At 38.5% G+C, this 16,197-nt stretch overlaps 1 protein-coding gene across 16 annotated transcripts in view; it reads left to right on the top strand.

The window, feature by feature from the left end:
* Positions 1 to 16,197, top strand: part of MYT1L (myelin transcription factor 1 like) — a 333,487-nt gene that overhangs the window by 313,756 nt on the left and 3,534 nt on the right. For 12 of the 16 annotated variants that reach the window (XM_032185532.1, XM_032185534.1, XM_032185541.1 and 9 more), the window contains 2 exons: positions 10,301 to 10,392; positions 11,246 to 11,355. In XM_032185532.1, the coding sequence (XP_032041423.1) occupies positions 10,301 to 10,392; positions 11,246 to 11,355 (202 nt within the window). The remainder of the gene's footprint in view (positions 1 to 10,300; positions 10,393 to 11,245; positions 11,356 to 16,197) is intronic. The other 4 variants (XM_032185543.1, XM_032185540.1, XM_032185542.1 and 1 more) reach the window with 1 other exon arrangement.

The raw sequence follows: 16,197 nt of genomic DNA, 5'->3' as shown, positions 1-16,197 counted from the left end.
GTCAAGGAGAAAATAATATGAAATTCATGCTAGGAAAAGCAGACAGCATAATATAAACAAGAAAAATCATTTTGCTGAGCAGAGCTGACAAATGACAGCAGAGAGTAATTTGTACATGTGCTTGCAGTGGCACATCTCCTTGATTCCAGGCACTTTAGCAGAAGCTCTCAGGTTATGAGCCTGTTTGTCCTCATTACAGACATAGCCCATAAAAAAAAAAAAAAAAAAAAAAAAAAAAAAAAAAAAAAAAGTAGAGATCACTGTATGGATTGTATGGCTTTTTAGATTTCATGTGTGACAAATTTTCCTCTTGAAGTACTTTTTTCTCTGTTGTTTAGTGTCATGCCTAGAGAAACTGTGCTTCATTTTAAGCGTCTAAAGTTAGCAGGGCTTGTTCACTAAACAGGTTACTTGAAATTTTTGCTCACCCAAGCACATTAATCAGAGACATTTAGCTAGAGATACACCTTACCTATTTATACACAGGGAAGTCTCAGCCTATCTTTTCCTTCACAACATTATGTGCCCTGTTTGACTGACCAGTAAATTCACTGGTCTTCAAGTCATCTGTCCTGTTATGTGCAGTCATAAAACAGGAGCAAGGTTGATACATTTTCCAGTAGCCAAAGCTGGTCCCCCAGCTCCTAAGAGACTCTGCTCAATGCTGCTGTATTAAGTGCACACTCCTTTCCTGCAACTTAACAGGTGCTAGGGCCACCTGCAAATCACAGAACATGCTGCAACATTTCCTCCCTCACCTGAGAGTAATGAGGGATTTTTGACACAGCTATTACATCATTGGACAACAGACAAAAACCCTTTCCCTGTTCAGGGATGATACAGGTCAACATTCATTAGCACATGTGAGAAGCCCACACACAGAGCCTCTTTGCTGAGTAAGCAACTTCAATGAACAAAACTTGATGTAAATTTGCCTCAGGAGTAGCCATGCCCAGATGAAGGGCAAATTTGGCAGTGTTCTTAAAGTTGCAGCATTTTGAGATTCAATAACTCTTTTCTTTCCTGTTGTATATTTTTGCCCCAGGGCGATTCCTTTCAAATTAAGCCTTCTGCCATAGCCTTTTCTCTCAGCTTGGCAATGTTAACAGTTCTGCATATTTTCTATTTTGTTTTATTTATAACTTGATTTTTATTTTATCTTTTTTTTTTTTTTTTTTTTTTTTTTTGGGTGGGGGGTAGGCATAATTAAACTATAAAACTATTTTGCCTTTTAAATCTCGAATAAAAAACAAAAAATACTCTCCCAGCTTGTGGGTATCATGACCATTCACTCTATTGTTGTCCATTTGTTACTTGACCAACCTGATTTAATGCTACTTTAACCCTCCCCTCCAAGATAAGAACGCAGTTCATTATAGGAAGTCTCTCACAAACAACGATCTGGTATCATTAAAATATTGAGAAGTTTACATTTTGTTTTTAATCATAATACCTATATTTCTTCTTTAGCCACTTGAGTTGTGTTTTGATGCTTCTAAGTTCCAGAAGATTTATTTAAACAAAATCAAATCTCATCATTCTTTAGCAGCTTCAGAAAACAGCTTGGATTAGAAGCTGCCACTTTCTACATTGCATCAGGCTTTTAGTCCTCTTAACCTGTATTTTCCTCATGACTGAAAATTTAACTGAAAGTTCTTCTACGCCAGCATTCAGGCGTGAAATGGAAATGCACCCAAAAATTCTTTAGGCAGAAACACAAACAAAACTACCTTGTTTGCAGAACCTCTCTACTGCTAACAATTCTGGACTCCTTCAGTCTGGACTTCTCAGTTCAGCAAGAAGGTGGGGATAAGTCAGTCACCCTTGAGTGTAAATAAAAATGAATATTGGGCAGGAAGGGTTCTTTTATCTCTGCTGGAGTTTTTCATAGAGAATTTCATCTTTTCAGGTGTGTAGCAGAGTTTACTCACGGGAATAAGGAAATCTCTACAGCTGATACTCCTCAATATAGAAAAAAAAATAATGAATGGCTGATGTGTTTAATATTAAACCAAGGAAAGGGCCACTTTGATCACTGAGTTTGATCACTTAACTTGAATTTCAAACATTACCAAACAGCTCAGAAGCTTAGTTTTAAGAGTAAGGTTTCATCCATTAACAAAATGAAGCAGTAGTTTTTAGTGTGATCTATATTTCCCAGCATTTCAAAAGGATTTAATGTGGGGCTTGTTTTGGATCTATCTCTAGTCAGCAGAGGTCCCATTCTCTTTCTTTAGTCTGTGGATGACACTACTTGTCAGGTAAAATGTTTCATTTTCTTAAGATTGAAAAAACAAACAAACAAAAAACACTGTGGTAGTGAATCTATTAAGATCTTATAATGTTTATAAAGTTATCACTCAGGATGCTTTTTGCTTACTCCAGATTAAGACTCTGTTTTCTTTACTTCCTGTTTTTTATCTGTAAAATTCAGCACTTCACACACCAAATAAAAAAGTTGCCTTTTATTTGACCTATGTCTCCTTTCCCACATCCCTCCTTCCCTCTTTGGAAATGTTTTCTTCACTTGACAGGCTGAGTACAATTCCTTCAGCTTCAAGATAGACCCAGACTACATCTGCCTGCTGAGGCAAAAAAAAAAAAAAAAAAAAAAAAAGTTAACAGAGCACAGATGAAACCCAGATAACTAAAATCAGTCACCCAGACAATCACTCCACTTGATCAATGATCCCTCTACTCAGCTAGCCTTTCTTGTTTGTATCCCTGAATACAGTGCAATTACATTCTTGAAGCAGTTCAGCATTTTAGCTCACATTTGTTTTAAACTAGATTTGTTGGTAAACTTGTACTAAGACTGAGATATCCCTTTCAAACATTTTTTTTTTTCCTTCCAGTAATTTTCCTTCTATCTGGGGACTAATTTCACCTTATTTTCTAAATCCTGTGAATATAAGTCTAGGCATAGGTTGCAGAAATGTTACCAGATTCCTAAACAAGAAAGAAAATGAATTATTCCCATTGTGTTCAACTCTTAACAAATGTGATCACCATATATATGTATATACATATTTGTGGTGCATATATATATACTTTATCCTAATTTGTGCATATAAGTCTTTCTGCATAACTTGCAGATGACTGGGTTTCACAGAATCACAGAATCATTAAAGTTGGAAAAGATCTTTCAGATCATCTGGTCCAGCCTTCACTCTACTACCAACATCACTTACTAAACCATGTCCCTAAGCACCACATCAAACCTTTCCTTGAACACCCCTAGGGATGGTGACGCCACCACTTCCCTGGGCAACACGTTACAATGCCTGACTATTCTTTCTGAGAAATAATATCTCCTAATTTTTAATCTAAACCTCCCTTGGCGTGATTTGAAGCCCTTCCCTCTAGTCCTATCACTAGTTATATGTGAGAAAAAGCCGACCCCCAGCTCCCCACAATTCCCCTTCAGGTAGCTGTAGAGAGCAATAAGTTCTCCTCTGAGCCTTCTCTTCTCCAGACTAAACAAGACCAGTTCCATCAGCTGCTCCTCATAGGACTTGTGTTCCAGGCCCTTCACCAGCTTCGTAGCCCTTCTCTGGACACGCTCCAGGGCCTCGATGTCCTTCTTGTACTGAGGAGACCAAAGCTGAACACAGTACTCGAGGTGCAGCCTCACCAGAGCTGAGTACAGGGGAACGATCACCTCCCTGGTCCTTTTGGCTACACTATTCCTGATACAAGCCAGGATGCCGTTGGCCTTCTTGACCACCTGAGCACAATGCTGGCTCATGTTCAAGCAAGCATCAACCAACATCCCCAGATCCTTTTCCTCTGCACAGCTTTCCAGCCAGTCTGCCCCAAGCCTGTAGCATTGCATGGTCTTGTTGTGACCGAAGTGCAGGACCAGGCACTTAGCCATGTTGAACCTCAACCCATTGTCCTCTGCCCATTGATTCAACCTGTCCAGGTCCCTCTGCAGGCCTTTCCTACCCTCCAGCAGATCAACACGTCCCCCCAATTTGGTGTCATCTGCAAACTTACTAAGGGTGCACTCAATTCCATCGTCTAAATAATCAACAAAGATATTAAAGAAGATGGGTCCCAACACCAACCCCTGGGGACAACCACTGGTGACCGGTCACCAGCTGAATTTCATTCCATTCACCACCACTCTGTGGGCCTGGCCATTCAGCCAGTTTTTAATGCAGCTAAAAGTGTACTTGTCCAAGCCATGGGCTGCCAGCTTCTCCAGGAGAATGCTTCAGGAGACCGTGTCAAAGGCTTTGTTGAAGTCTAGGTGGACTATATCAACAGAGTTTCCCTCATCCACCAGGCAGATTACCTGGTCATAGAAGGAGATGAGGTTGGTCAGGCAGGACTTGCCTTTCATGAACCCATGCTGATTGTGCCTGTTTTCACAGTATTTTATCACAGTATTTTATGAATTATTGCAGAGGTTGTCTTTCTAGGATGATATGCCAGACTGCACTTTTTATGGGGTTTGTTTGTTTGTTTTGTTTTGTTTTGTTTTTTTTTCTCTCAAATTAGAGATTAAACCTGACAGTAGAAATTCAGTGAGAACCAAAAGGCATGGCATCTTAAGAAGACATAGTGTTAATGACCAGCTGGCTGTTGGTGACTTGTCTCTGTGGCAGTAGCAGCTCACAGCTCCTGCTGAATCAGAAATTCAGAGGGAAGAAAGAGCTGGGTATTGGTGCTTCTCATAGCCACACCTAAAATGATGTAACTTCAAGCCCTATGGTATCCACAATCTGACAGAGAGAAATGCTGTGTCAATGTGGTGGTTTTACCCAGTACAGAGCCAGTACAGTCAGTATCTTTATACTGTATTTATTACAGACATACCCCCAGCAATGACAGTTGAAAGACATTATTATTATTATTATTATTATTATTATTATTATTACAAAAAGAAAGCTCAATTATGTTTATGTCTTCTTTTGCATGATTTCTCATGTGTATGAGAAAAATGGCAGCAGCAAGGAAGATAACTGTGATTAATTTTACAAGTTCTTTACTAGAGTAAACAAGCAGAAGACTTCCATATTTGTTTAAAAGTCAGTGTAAGTTTTATTAAAAAATAAAAATATAAACCAAACCAGGATTTCATACTAATTTCACTTGTAATAGAAAGCCTATGACACAGGCATCAACTACATAGACTTTAAACTTGATATTATCCTTATCAGAACTACTAGCTAGCATGTTTGTCTTGGTCTTTGTTTTTTGTTGTTGTTGTTTTGTTTTGTTTTAGATTCTTACAGCATATTTTCCTTAACTCTTTCTTGTGTATAATGCCAATTGGCAGGTAAGTCCCACACTGTCACTTGCTCACTCCTTGCCCAATGGGATGGGGAAGAGAATCAGAAAGGTAAAAGTGAGATATGGGCTGAGATAGACAACTGTCGTGGTTCCGCTCGAGTGGGCAGCCGAGCTCCACCACAGCCGCTCTCTCACTCCCCCTCCTCAAAGAGGAATGGGGAGAAAATATGTGAAAAGGGCTCAAGGATTGAGATAAGGACGAGAAAATCACGCAATAATTATTGTAACGGGCAAAACAGACTCGGCATAAGGAGATAGTAAGATTTATTGCCTACAACTAACAAGCGAGAGAAGTGAGAAAACGAAGGAAAAAAAAACAAAAGCACCTTCCCCCCCCATCCACCCTCTTCCACCTCCTCCCCCCGAGCGGCGCAGGGGAACGGGGAATGGGGGTTACGGTCAGTCTACAGCACTTCTTCTCTGCCGCTCCTTCTCGGTCACTCTCGTCCCCTGTGCTGTGGGGTCCCACCCACGGGATGCAGTCCTTGATGAACTGATCCGGCGTGGGCTTCCCACAGGCAGCAGCTCTTCCAGAACTGCTCCAGATATGGGTCCGTACCACGGGGTCCATCCCTCAGGAGAAAACTGCTCCAACCTGGCTCCCCTACGGGCAGCAGCTCCTGCCAGATCACCTGCTCCTGCGTGGGCTCCTCTCCACGGGCTACAGGTCCGGCCCGGAATCTGCTCCGGCAGGGGTCTTCCACAGGCGGCAGCCTCCGTCGGTGCAGGGCCACCTGCTCCACCGTGGTCTCCTCCACGGGCTGCAGCGTGGAACCCTGCTCCACCGTGGTACTCCATGGGCTGCAGGGGGACAGCCTGCTTCACCATGGTCCTCACCACAGGCCGCAGGGGACTTCTGCTCCGGCGCCTGGAGCACCTCTCCCCCTCCTTCTACACTGACCTTGGTGCAAGGCTGTTCTCTCACTCCCTTGACTCTCCCGGCTGCTGTGTGGCGCAGCGTTTTTTTCCTGTCTTAAATATGCTCTCACAGAGGCGCAAACAACATCGCTTATTGGCTCAGATCTGGAAAACAATGGGGCCCTTCCCAAACATGGGGCAGCTTCTAGATCTTTCTCACAGAAACCACCCCTATAGCCCCCTGCTACCAAAACCTTGCCACGTAAACCCACTACAACAACTTGATAAGTAAAGCAAAAGGTGTGTGCACAAGCAAAGCAAAATAAGGAATTCATTCAATACTTCACTTTGGCAGGCAGATGTTCAGCCCTTTCCAGTAAAGCAGGGCTCATCATGTATAGAGGTTACTTGGGAAGACAAATGCCATCACTCCCAACTTCCTCCCCTTTTTTCTTCTTTCCCCTAGTTTTATTGCTGAGCATGATGCCACACACTGTGGGACATCCCTTTGGTCAGCCTGGGCCAGCTGTCCTGTCTGTGTCCCCTCAGAGTTCCTGGTGCATTCCTGTCCTCCTTGCTGGTTGGGCAGCACAAGGAGCAGAAAAGTCCTTGGCTCTGTGTGAGCACTGCTCTGTAACAACTGAAACATGAAAGTGTTATCACCACTTTTTCATCACATATCCAAAACATGGAATCATGTGAGCTACTAGGAAAATTACTAAGAAAATTACTCTAAAACCAGTAATAAAAACAGTATACTATAAACCAGTATACTCTTGAAGTGCTGAAATGGAATTCACTTCTACTCTTTTGTACAAATAAAATCTAATGATATTTGAGACAAATAAAATCATACCTGCTCTTTTTCTGTCTCCAGAAGTAGTCTTCTGTCTTATTCTATCCCCAGTAGTCTAGTAGTCTCCTAGAAATCTGGAGTTACTCCCAGTCTCGCAGGAATCTCAGCTGAAGCTTTTTGGGTAATTTCCCACATAGTGAGGTTCAGCTTTTGTACAACAGCCTGCTTCTGGTGTAATGCTGACTTAGCCCTTCTTCTCTTCTTATCTTTCCATATGTCCTGTCCTCTTTTGGTTGTTTTTCTAGGACAAGTAAGCATAGTCAAGAAGATAGAAAGGAAGTGGTAGAATGTTCTTGTAGAGCAGAAACTCCCCAGAGTCCTCAGCTACTTTTTGAATGATTTGAAGTATTTTTAGGTAACTTAACAACATAGCTGAGCAAAGAGGATGCATATAACTATCTTGTTTTATCTATTTCTGAGGAATGTAGTCAAGTGAAATATACTTTAGTATATTATTCATTAAATTCCTAAGTGCCTGGAAAGTGAACTAGTCCACTTACATTACCATATACAACTAGTGGAGGTACAGATTTGATAATAAAGACCTGCAGAGGAAGTTGATGGCATGGTCTGACTTTGGCATCTTCCCATGTGTTGAATATGGTGCCTCTGGGAGTATAGAATGTTCTCTTAAATTAAGCAAAGCTACAGGAAAAGTCAGGAGCTTCTGTTCATATATGACCTCTTCTAAAGACAATAACACAACAAACTAAAAGTACTCATAGCACTGCAATGATGCACATATTATAGCCATGTGTGTAAAGGGTAAAAAGGTCAAAGGAGGCTCTAGTCAGGTATTTGGGGACACGGTATCATGGAAAGAAAGACATTTTTGTCAAAGTCATCCTCCATCTGTGCCTATTAGATCACTAGTGAGGAAGAACGCAATCAGTTTAGCTGCAGGATACAGAAGCCTTCTCTGCATCTTCCCTAGCAGACCTTCTGCCTTTCCCCTCACTAGCCCATGTCTCATCTGGCTGTACAGCGCCTCTAGGAGAAGGCAAGAAATCTATGTAAAGCAACTCTCCCTCAGTTCTTGCAGGACCCAGCTCTTTCCGTTTCAAGTTCAGGCAGAAGACACCTAGTGGCAATATGCCTGAATTGCAGCAGAGGCATATATCCTACCCTTCCAACAGATAGCTTTCCAAAGGTGACAGCACAGGCCAGAGACTGCTTATACTAGGTAGCTGGAATGTGACCGCTCTGTTTTTGAAAAGTAAGAAAGCTTTATAGTGTAAATATAAAGCGTTATGCCTGGGGCCACAGCATGAGAGCATAATCTGAGAAGCCCGGAGTATACACGCTAGTGGAGGTAGCCTTTCAGACAAACTGGGAAGGTTAGGCAGTCCTGCAAACTAGGTGTGTCTGACTGGACCCTGGGAATAAGATGGGATTTAAGCATGAAAGGTTGTATGTAAGCACACTGAATGTCACAGTAAATTTCTGATACTTGTGACTGTACTTTTTCTTTCATTATTCCATAATTTCAGGTATGTGCAATTCAGGCATCCAGGTTTCATGTTGCTCTGCATAGAGTAGGAATACTGAATTTATGGGCTGTTTTGGGGGATAGTTTTATTTTGAGGGTTTACCTAGCTGTTAAGACCTTTAGGGAGGAAAAGGCTGAGGTTCAAAATAAGAGTAAACTAATGCAGTTGTTACAATGCCTAATGATCCTAACTCCTGAAAAAGAGTAAGGAAAAATATGAGGAAATTCATTGAATAAGATGATACAAAAAATGAAGCCAATTAAATGATGCAGAAATTTTGCATATGCTCTTATCTTTCATTCCTGTTCCTGCATCGATGATTTTTTCCCCAAATGCCTATTCCTCTCCTCCTTCCTCAAGACTCCCTTTTACACTTCAAGGGGAAATTAGTTTATCGTTATGCAGTGGGGCTGTAGCAGAGCTTGGAATAATAGTCTTGTGTGCAACCACTTAGGCAACAGTAAAAAGTTACTAATTCTTGCTATTTCTTGATAGTACCAGTGTTGTTGTATTACATATCTTTTCAGTAATGTCTCTGGATTAATAAAACAAACAAACAAACAAAAAACAATTTTTTCTTCTGAGAAAACATTTAATTTTTAGACATTTTTCTGGTAAAAGTTTACTTCTTTTAGATGGTTGCACTTGATAATAGTAGCCCAGGCTTTTTAGAGAAACCTTTTCAATAATTTAACATTATACTTAAGTCAGAAGACTTTTTTTTTTTTTTTTTTTTAGCTGGGTCTATACCTAAATAAATGTTTTTAATTTTTCTTCCTCAGAAATTTGTTCCATATTGCAGTGATATTATCAGTATGCTCTGAGATGTGTGTATCATTATTCAGTTTCAGTGGTTAAGAAATCTTGAATGTTGAAGGAATATGGACTTGTTTAGCAAGGTTCAAAAGTTTTCCATCTTGAAATAGATTGGATATGTATTTCATCTTACTTGTGATGGTGTGTTAAGGACGTGATTTTGAAAATTAGGATAGTTTGGTGTATACAATTATACATGAAATAGGAGCACTTTCTGATCATTATTTTTAATTTAACAATAAGCCCTCTAAGATCACATTTGCTATCAAACTATTTTGTACAATGTAATAAAAAACTTAATATTTTGGCAACATGGGGAATGAGCATTAACTGAGTCTACATATATAAGTGTAACAAATGTACATTATAAGAGAGATATATCCCAAAGCAAGGTTGTTTTTAGGGCAATGACTTTTCTTTGGGTTCAGCAGAAAAACTAACATGCAGTTACTGTTTTTTCAAGAATCAATTTATGTAGCTCCATAGGTGATATTCACAAAGAGAAGCAAAGCTTATAAGGGTTAGTTATTTGGATGCAACCAGTAGCTCATGTCCCCTTCTGTCAGCATTCAGGTACCTGTTTCAACGCGTGAATTAAAATATGTGGAAATTCAAAGAGTGGGCATGTAAATCTGAGGGGCAGTATTTGCACAGTAACATTTCTAAAATACATCTTTTTAATAAGAGCATTGCATCTTTAGAACATAGGACATAGGATTGTTGTTCCCTATTTATACTTTTACAAGATGTATCTGACTTTTATATTAGCTGTCTATACAAAAAGAATTCGCATGGAAGAATAAAACCATGAAATCTCTACTGGTAAGTCTTTTTTTTTTTTTTTTTTTCTGACTAACACACTCTTTCAGTGCTGTGCAGTGACAATAAACTGTCTCTAATACTGATTTTATTACAGTTTTGGATTACACATTTATTTTCAATAACCTATCGAAATTAACAGGCTCTTTACTGTTCACAGTTTATCAGGATGCCCCAGAGCTACTTCGGCAATGAAGAAAGCAAAGCTGTCTGGAGAACAAATGTTAACAATAAAGCAGCGGGCCAGTAATGGTAAATTTTTAATCATCACCTTTTTAAATATTATTTCTTTGTAAGCTAAAGTTATCACTACTCTATGGGCTTTTTTCTGTTTGTGTAAATCTTTGTAGTAAAAACAGTGAATTCATTGTCAGTAGAATTAAAACTGGGCTTTATGAAGTGGAAATCTGAACCTACAGTGGAGTGGGACAGACAGGTTTGTTGCGCCTATCTAGATCTAAAACACTAAAATATTTCTAAGTAAAATATATGATTGTAATTTTCCAGTTCATATCTCATTCACCAAGGTGGATAGGTGGTCGTATGTTGTTGCAGGATTCAAAAACTATTAAAATTATATTAAATTATTAAAAGCAACAGACAAATCACAATATCCTAATGCATCAACAAAATTTCACAGTGTTATGGAAAAAAAAAATCTTCTAAATTAGTTACAAATTATTTTGAAAACATTGCCATATGAGGAGAACATGTTAAGATATTTTCTTTTCCTTCGGAAGATCTATAAATGGACATAATCTTTCAAATAAGTTAACTATGACAGTGCAGCAGAATTTGTTGCTACGGGTATCATTCTTTTAATTCAAAGTTAAAATCAGTATATAAAAAGAGAAAGGGTGTAATTGATTCTCTGGGCATTTTCATCACTCTATTTGGAAAATTATTGCAATTTTTAAAAGTAGTGGGAAAACACATTGTTTTAACTTCAGAACACAAGGTTGAAGAATGTTTTATTTATATATTTGTTTTCTTTTGTACTATGACTTGAAATAAATTTAATTTCAAATATGGAAATAATTAATTTGCTGAACTACAATTTAAAGCTTAGTTATTTTAACATCCCTTTTATTCTTATATCACATAGGTATAGAAAATGATGAAGAAATTAAACAGTTAGACGAAGAAATCAAGGAACTAAATGAATCCAACTCCCAGATGGAAGCTGATATGATTAAACTCAGAACTCAGGTAACAGTTTTATGAAGCCCTAAATTCAGATGCTTTTTCAAAAAATATATATAAATAAATAAAAGAAATATGGGAAATATATGCCTCATATATGCTTCCATATGCCTCACATATTTATATGTGAGTGATTTATAAAATTGGTAAACTATCCATTATGCAATTTTCTCATCAGTTACAACTATGGGAACAAGAAAAAAAGCCTTAGCAAATTATACTGTCTAAAACAGTGGCCAGTTCAGCTTTGCATTTCCCCTTGCTAAGGCTCTATACACATTTGGGGGTTGGACCCGATGATCTCTTGAGTTCCCTTCCAACCCCTACAATTCTGTGATTCTGTGATTTCTAATAGCAGTTAAAATGTTAGGTTGGATTATGGTCATTAACATAAGTTGCAAGACAAAGGAGCCCAGATGAATAAAATGGCTTTTGTCAGGTTTGTGTTACAAATGAAATTTAGATAGTGAATTGAATACCTGTTTCACTTCATTGTTTAGTACACTAAGTACAGCCATTTGCAGGAAAAGTGGTTTCACAGATCCAGCTTAAATCCTTTTAGGTTTCCCATAAATCTGTTAAAAAAAAAAAAAAAAAAAAAAAAAAAGGAAAGGAAAAGCTAACATTAGACTATTTAAAGCCTCATTTTACTCTCATTTTTCACCAGTCCTAACACTGAATGGAAAAGGAAAAAGAAGGAAATTAATTGAATTCCTTCCCTGACATTTTCCATTGTCCAACTTAGTGTTTGGTGCTGTTATCTACGCATGATTTGAATACAGACAGTAACAGTAAGCTTTGCTACAGTTCTCACTATTTATCAGTCTTTAGTCCATGATCATAGTAATTGAATGCCCATTGATACTGATAAAAACAGAGGTGACTCTTCTATGCCAATTCTTTGTGTACTGCTTGCAGAGAAGAGTCTCACATCCATTGTCCTCATCCTCTTGTATACTCATAAACAGGGGCAGGGTATGTCCCTTTCAGCCTATTTTTCTTTGACTTCCAAGTGTTAGCCAAATTTATATTGCACTTTATATAACACTTGACTTGTGCTTCTCACATTTTTCTGATGTGATCAAGTATAATTGTAGGGTAATGAGGACAAAATCTGCAAAACTGTAAAGCAAGAAGACTAATCAGTGGCAGAAAACAATATATATAATACTGGCAGGATTTGGTCCCAAGTTTTGAATCTGGCAGCTTGGAAGCTGCCATTTGTTTTCTTTTGCTTAATACTGTGCTTTAGGTGCTATTCAAATAGAAATTTTTAAAAACTTGAAGCAGTTTGGCTAACTTAAAATGTATTTGAAGTAAATGCTCTAGTTTCAATAACTTTCTGCATTTTTGTTTTGTGCCCCTATAAATTAAAAAAAAATAAAATAAATAAAGCCATGAAGACACTATCACAAACATGAAATATGCATTAATTTTAATAGATTTAGCTAGTAGTTTCACATCAAGTTTTGACCTGAAATGAGTACAGAAAAAGTACTTCAGTAATCTCAAATCCAGCTTTTTCACACCTCAGACTTTGCATATTCTTAGGAAATCAGATAAGGCCCTACCTGGGAGCACTTGATAGTGTTGGAAAAACAAAACGAAACAAAAAACGCTCAACTGATGATTTTACTTGAACTTGGATCAAGTTCAGAGGATGTTTTTCACACCTTGGTGCAACAAATTAAGGAAAAGGGTAAAATGATTGGCAATGGAATAATTAAAATAAATTAAAATAATTAGAATTCTGGAAAATAGAGCTATAGGAGACCTTGAAAGGTTATTTTATCCACCTGTCTTCTTCCCTCCCTGCTCTGTAGCTCTTCCTAAGCCAGTTCTGGCAGATGCTTCTCTACCTGTTCATTACTGCCTACAATATGAGAGATTCCCCAGCCACCTTGGCCAGTCTGGTCTAATACTTAGCAGTTCTAACCCAAGTAGCTACTGATGACTATCAGAAAATCCCAGCTGATGCTGGGAAAATTTACATTTCCAACACATAGTTATATCATAGTCATTATCAATCTATTAAGAAGATCCAAGTCAACAGTTCCCTCTTTTTTCAATAGTAAAATTATATTAAGTAAAATAAAATGTTTACTGATAAACCCTAAAAACAAACAAACAAACAAACAAACAAAAAAAAAAAACATACCGCCTGCATCTGCCTGTATTTTAATAAAACTTAACAGGTGGGAAATGCACAATGGTAAAATAGTGATAACTCTGTGAACACCAGAACTAGCAAAAGTTACATTTCATATTTATTTTCATTCCATATGATTGTAAATGCTAGTGAAAGTTTTTCCTACACCTGGGACTTCCCTTCCATATAGAATTTTTTATATTAAATACAGTGAGAAGTCATGCTGCAGACTTTTTCTCAGTTGGGACATTTATAACACTCTCCTCTACTCAGTTGCCCTTTTGAAAAAACTTCAAAAAAAAAAAAAAAAGCATTTTTAAATTAATATCTTCTAGTATTTTTATTTTTATTTTTATTTTTATTTTTATTTTTATTTTTTTTATTTTTTTTTTTAATTTAACATTCCAGTCTGAAAGTATGAGAGGGGTAGAAACACATACGTTTGGGGGGTAAGGAGGGGAAGAAAAATCTTCAAATTATTTTCAGATAGTCATCATGTGACATGACACAACCCAGTGGGAAAAAAAAAAAAAAAAAAAAAAAAAAAATCTTTTCAGGTGCCAGTGCTCAACTATAAATTTTTATAGATTTTCTAGCTGCTTAAATTATCATGAGACAGCAGCACCATGTCATACTTAAATGGGCCTTCATTGACCTCAAGCTCTTTGTGCTGGTTTGTAATATAAAAAAGTTTTTAGGGTATATATCAGAGCACAACTGACTAACAAGCACCTATGAATGATGCTTTGTGTCTGCATACAGAATTGCTCTCTAACATGCACAAACTGAAAGCAAAACAAGAGAGGAGAATGTGTTTCCAGTTCCAACGCTGAAGAAAAGTATTTTGTCTACTATAATATGTTGTAGAAATAACTCAACATCAATTAATTATGACAGATCAAGCCCCTGCAATACTGACAGGTTGGATTAATTGCTATATATACAACTGTAGTCAAAGTCAGAGCTACTTAAAGATTATGTTGCCACATCTCTTGTCAAAGTTATGTCTATCAACCAATGACTTATATTTCCATAAGCAGAGTAAAACTCTGGATCTACAATAAAACTCGAGGCATCTAACAACCTGATTATGACAGAAATTGCCAAAATATAGTGACCCTGGTCAAGTTAATATTCACATAACCTTTTCCCCTTCTGCCTGCTACTACTGCACAAACACAAACTTTAGCTCAGTGTTTAAATTCTATTGATTCTTCCCACTGTTCACCCTCTATGCCAAAGTAGAAATGGATTAAGCTTATTTTGGGAATTTAAAACCTTGTGTTCTTTAGCATTTTTTCCACTTCTCTGGCTTCTTTTTCTGCCCTCTTGTCAATGCTTATTTTAACCTACATATACAAGCACACACTGCATAGTTTGTAATAACTGTTAACAGTTGTCATCCAGTGTGGAAAGTAAGGACAAGTCTCTAAAGAAAAACGTTAACAGGTACGAGTGAGCTCTTCATGTGCTCTTGATGGGTTGAACATAATCCAATGCTCATCTGAAATCCTTATAGCTTTCTTAGTACTATGCTCTACATGAGCTTGGTAAATTGCCTCTGCAATGCTCAAGCCCAGCCCCACACAAGACTGGAGATATTTTGTGGCTGGTCACCTTGAATACCAGCAGCACATACTCAGTTGTATTCAACTGTAAAAGTGGATGTGCTACAAAAAATCCACTCACTTCACTGTGTGCAAATTTTCTTCAGTTTTGCATGTTGTATTTATTAAAACACTTTCAGAATTTGTATATATATTGAAATATTGTGCATTGTTCAGCTTTCAAAAGCAACCCTGTGAATTTGCACAGAATCAAAATACAATTACCAAAGAGTAATTGCATTTGGGCAGCAAGGAGTGCATGTTTAACTAGCAAAACATGTGTTGCAAAAAATATATGAAATAAAAGTGATGGTTGACAGTCGGCTGAATATGAGCCAGCAGTGTGCTCAGGTGGCCAAGAAGGCCAACGGCATCCTGGCTTGTATCAGGAACAGCGTGACCAGCAGGGCTAGGGAAGTGATCGTCCCCCTGTACTCAGCTCTGGTGAGGCCGCACCTCGAGTACTGTGTTCAGTTTTGGGCCCCTCACTACAAGAAGGACATCGAGGTGCTTGAGCGGGTCCAGAGAAGGGCGACGAAGCTGGTGAGGGGCCTGGAGAACAAGTCCTACGAGGAGCGGCTGAGGGAGCTGGGCTTGTTCAGCCTGGAGAAGAGGAGGCTCAGGGGTGACCTTATCGCTCTTTTTAGGTACCTCAAGGGAGGCTGTAGCGAGGTGGGGGTTGGCCTGTTCTCCCACGTGCCTGGTGACAGGACGAGGGGGAATGGGTTTAAGTTGAGCCAGGGGAGTTTTAGGCTAGATGTTAGGAAGAACTTCTTCACTGAAAGGGTTGTGAGGCACTGGAACAGGCTGCCCAGGGAAGTGGTGGAGTCACCATCCCTGGAAGTCTTCAAAAGATGTTTAGATGTAGAGCTTAGGGATATGGTTTAGTGGAGGGCTGTTAGCGTTAGGTTGGAGGTTGGACTCGATGACCTTGAGGTCTCTTCCAACCTAGGAAATTCTGTGATTCTGTGAAATGACTTCCTGCAGAATGTCCCATTGACTAGGAGCATGGTAGGCTGCTAGGAGTGGAAGTGTTAAACCACATGGAGAAATGTGTAGAGCTAAGGTCCATTGTAATGTCTTTCAATTGAAAAAAAA

This window comes from Aythya fuligula, chromosome 3 (genome assembly GCF_009819795.1).
Source record: "Aythya fuligula isolate bAytFul2 chromosome 3, bAytFul2.pri, whole genome shotgun sequence".
Lineage (NCBI taxonomy): Eukaryota > Metazoa > Chordata > Aves > Anseriformes > Anatidae > Aythya > Aythya fuligula.
This window is presented reverse-complemented; position numbering and strand designations above follow the sequence as displayed.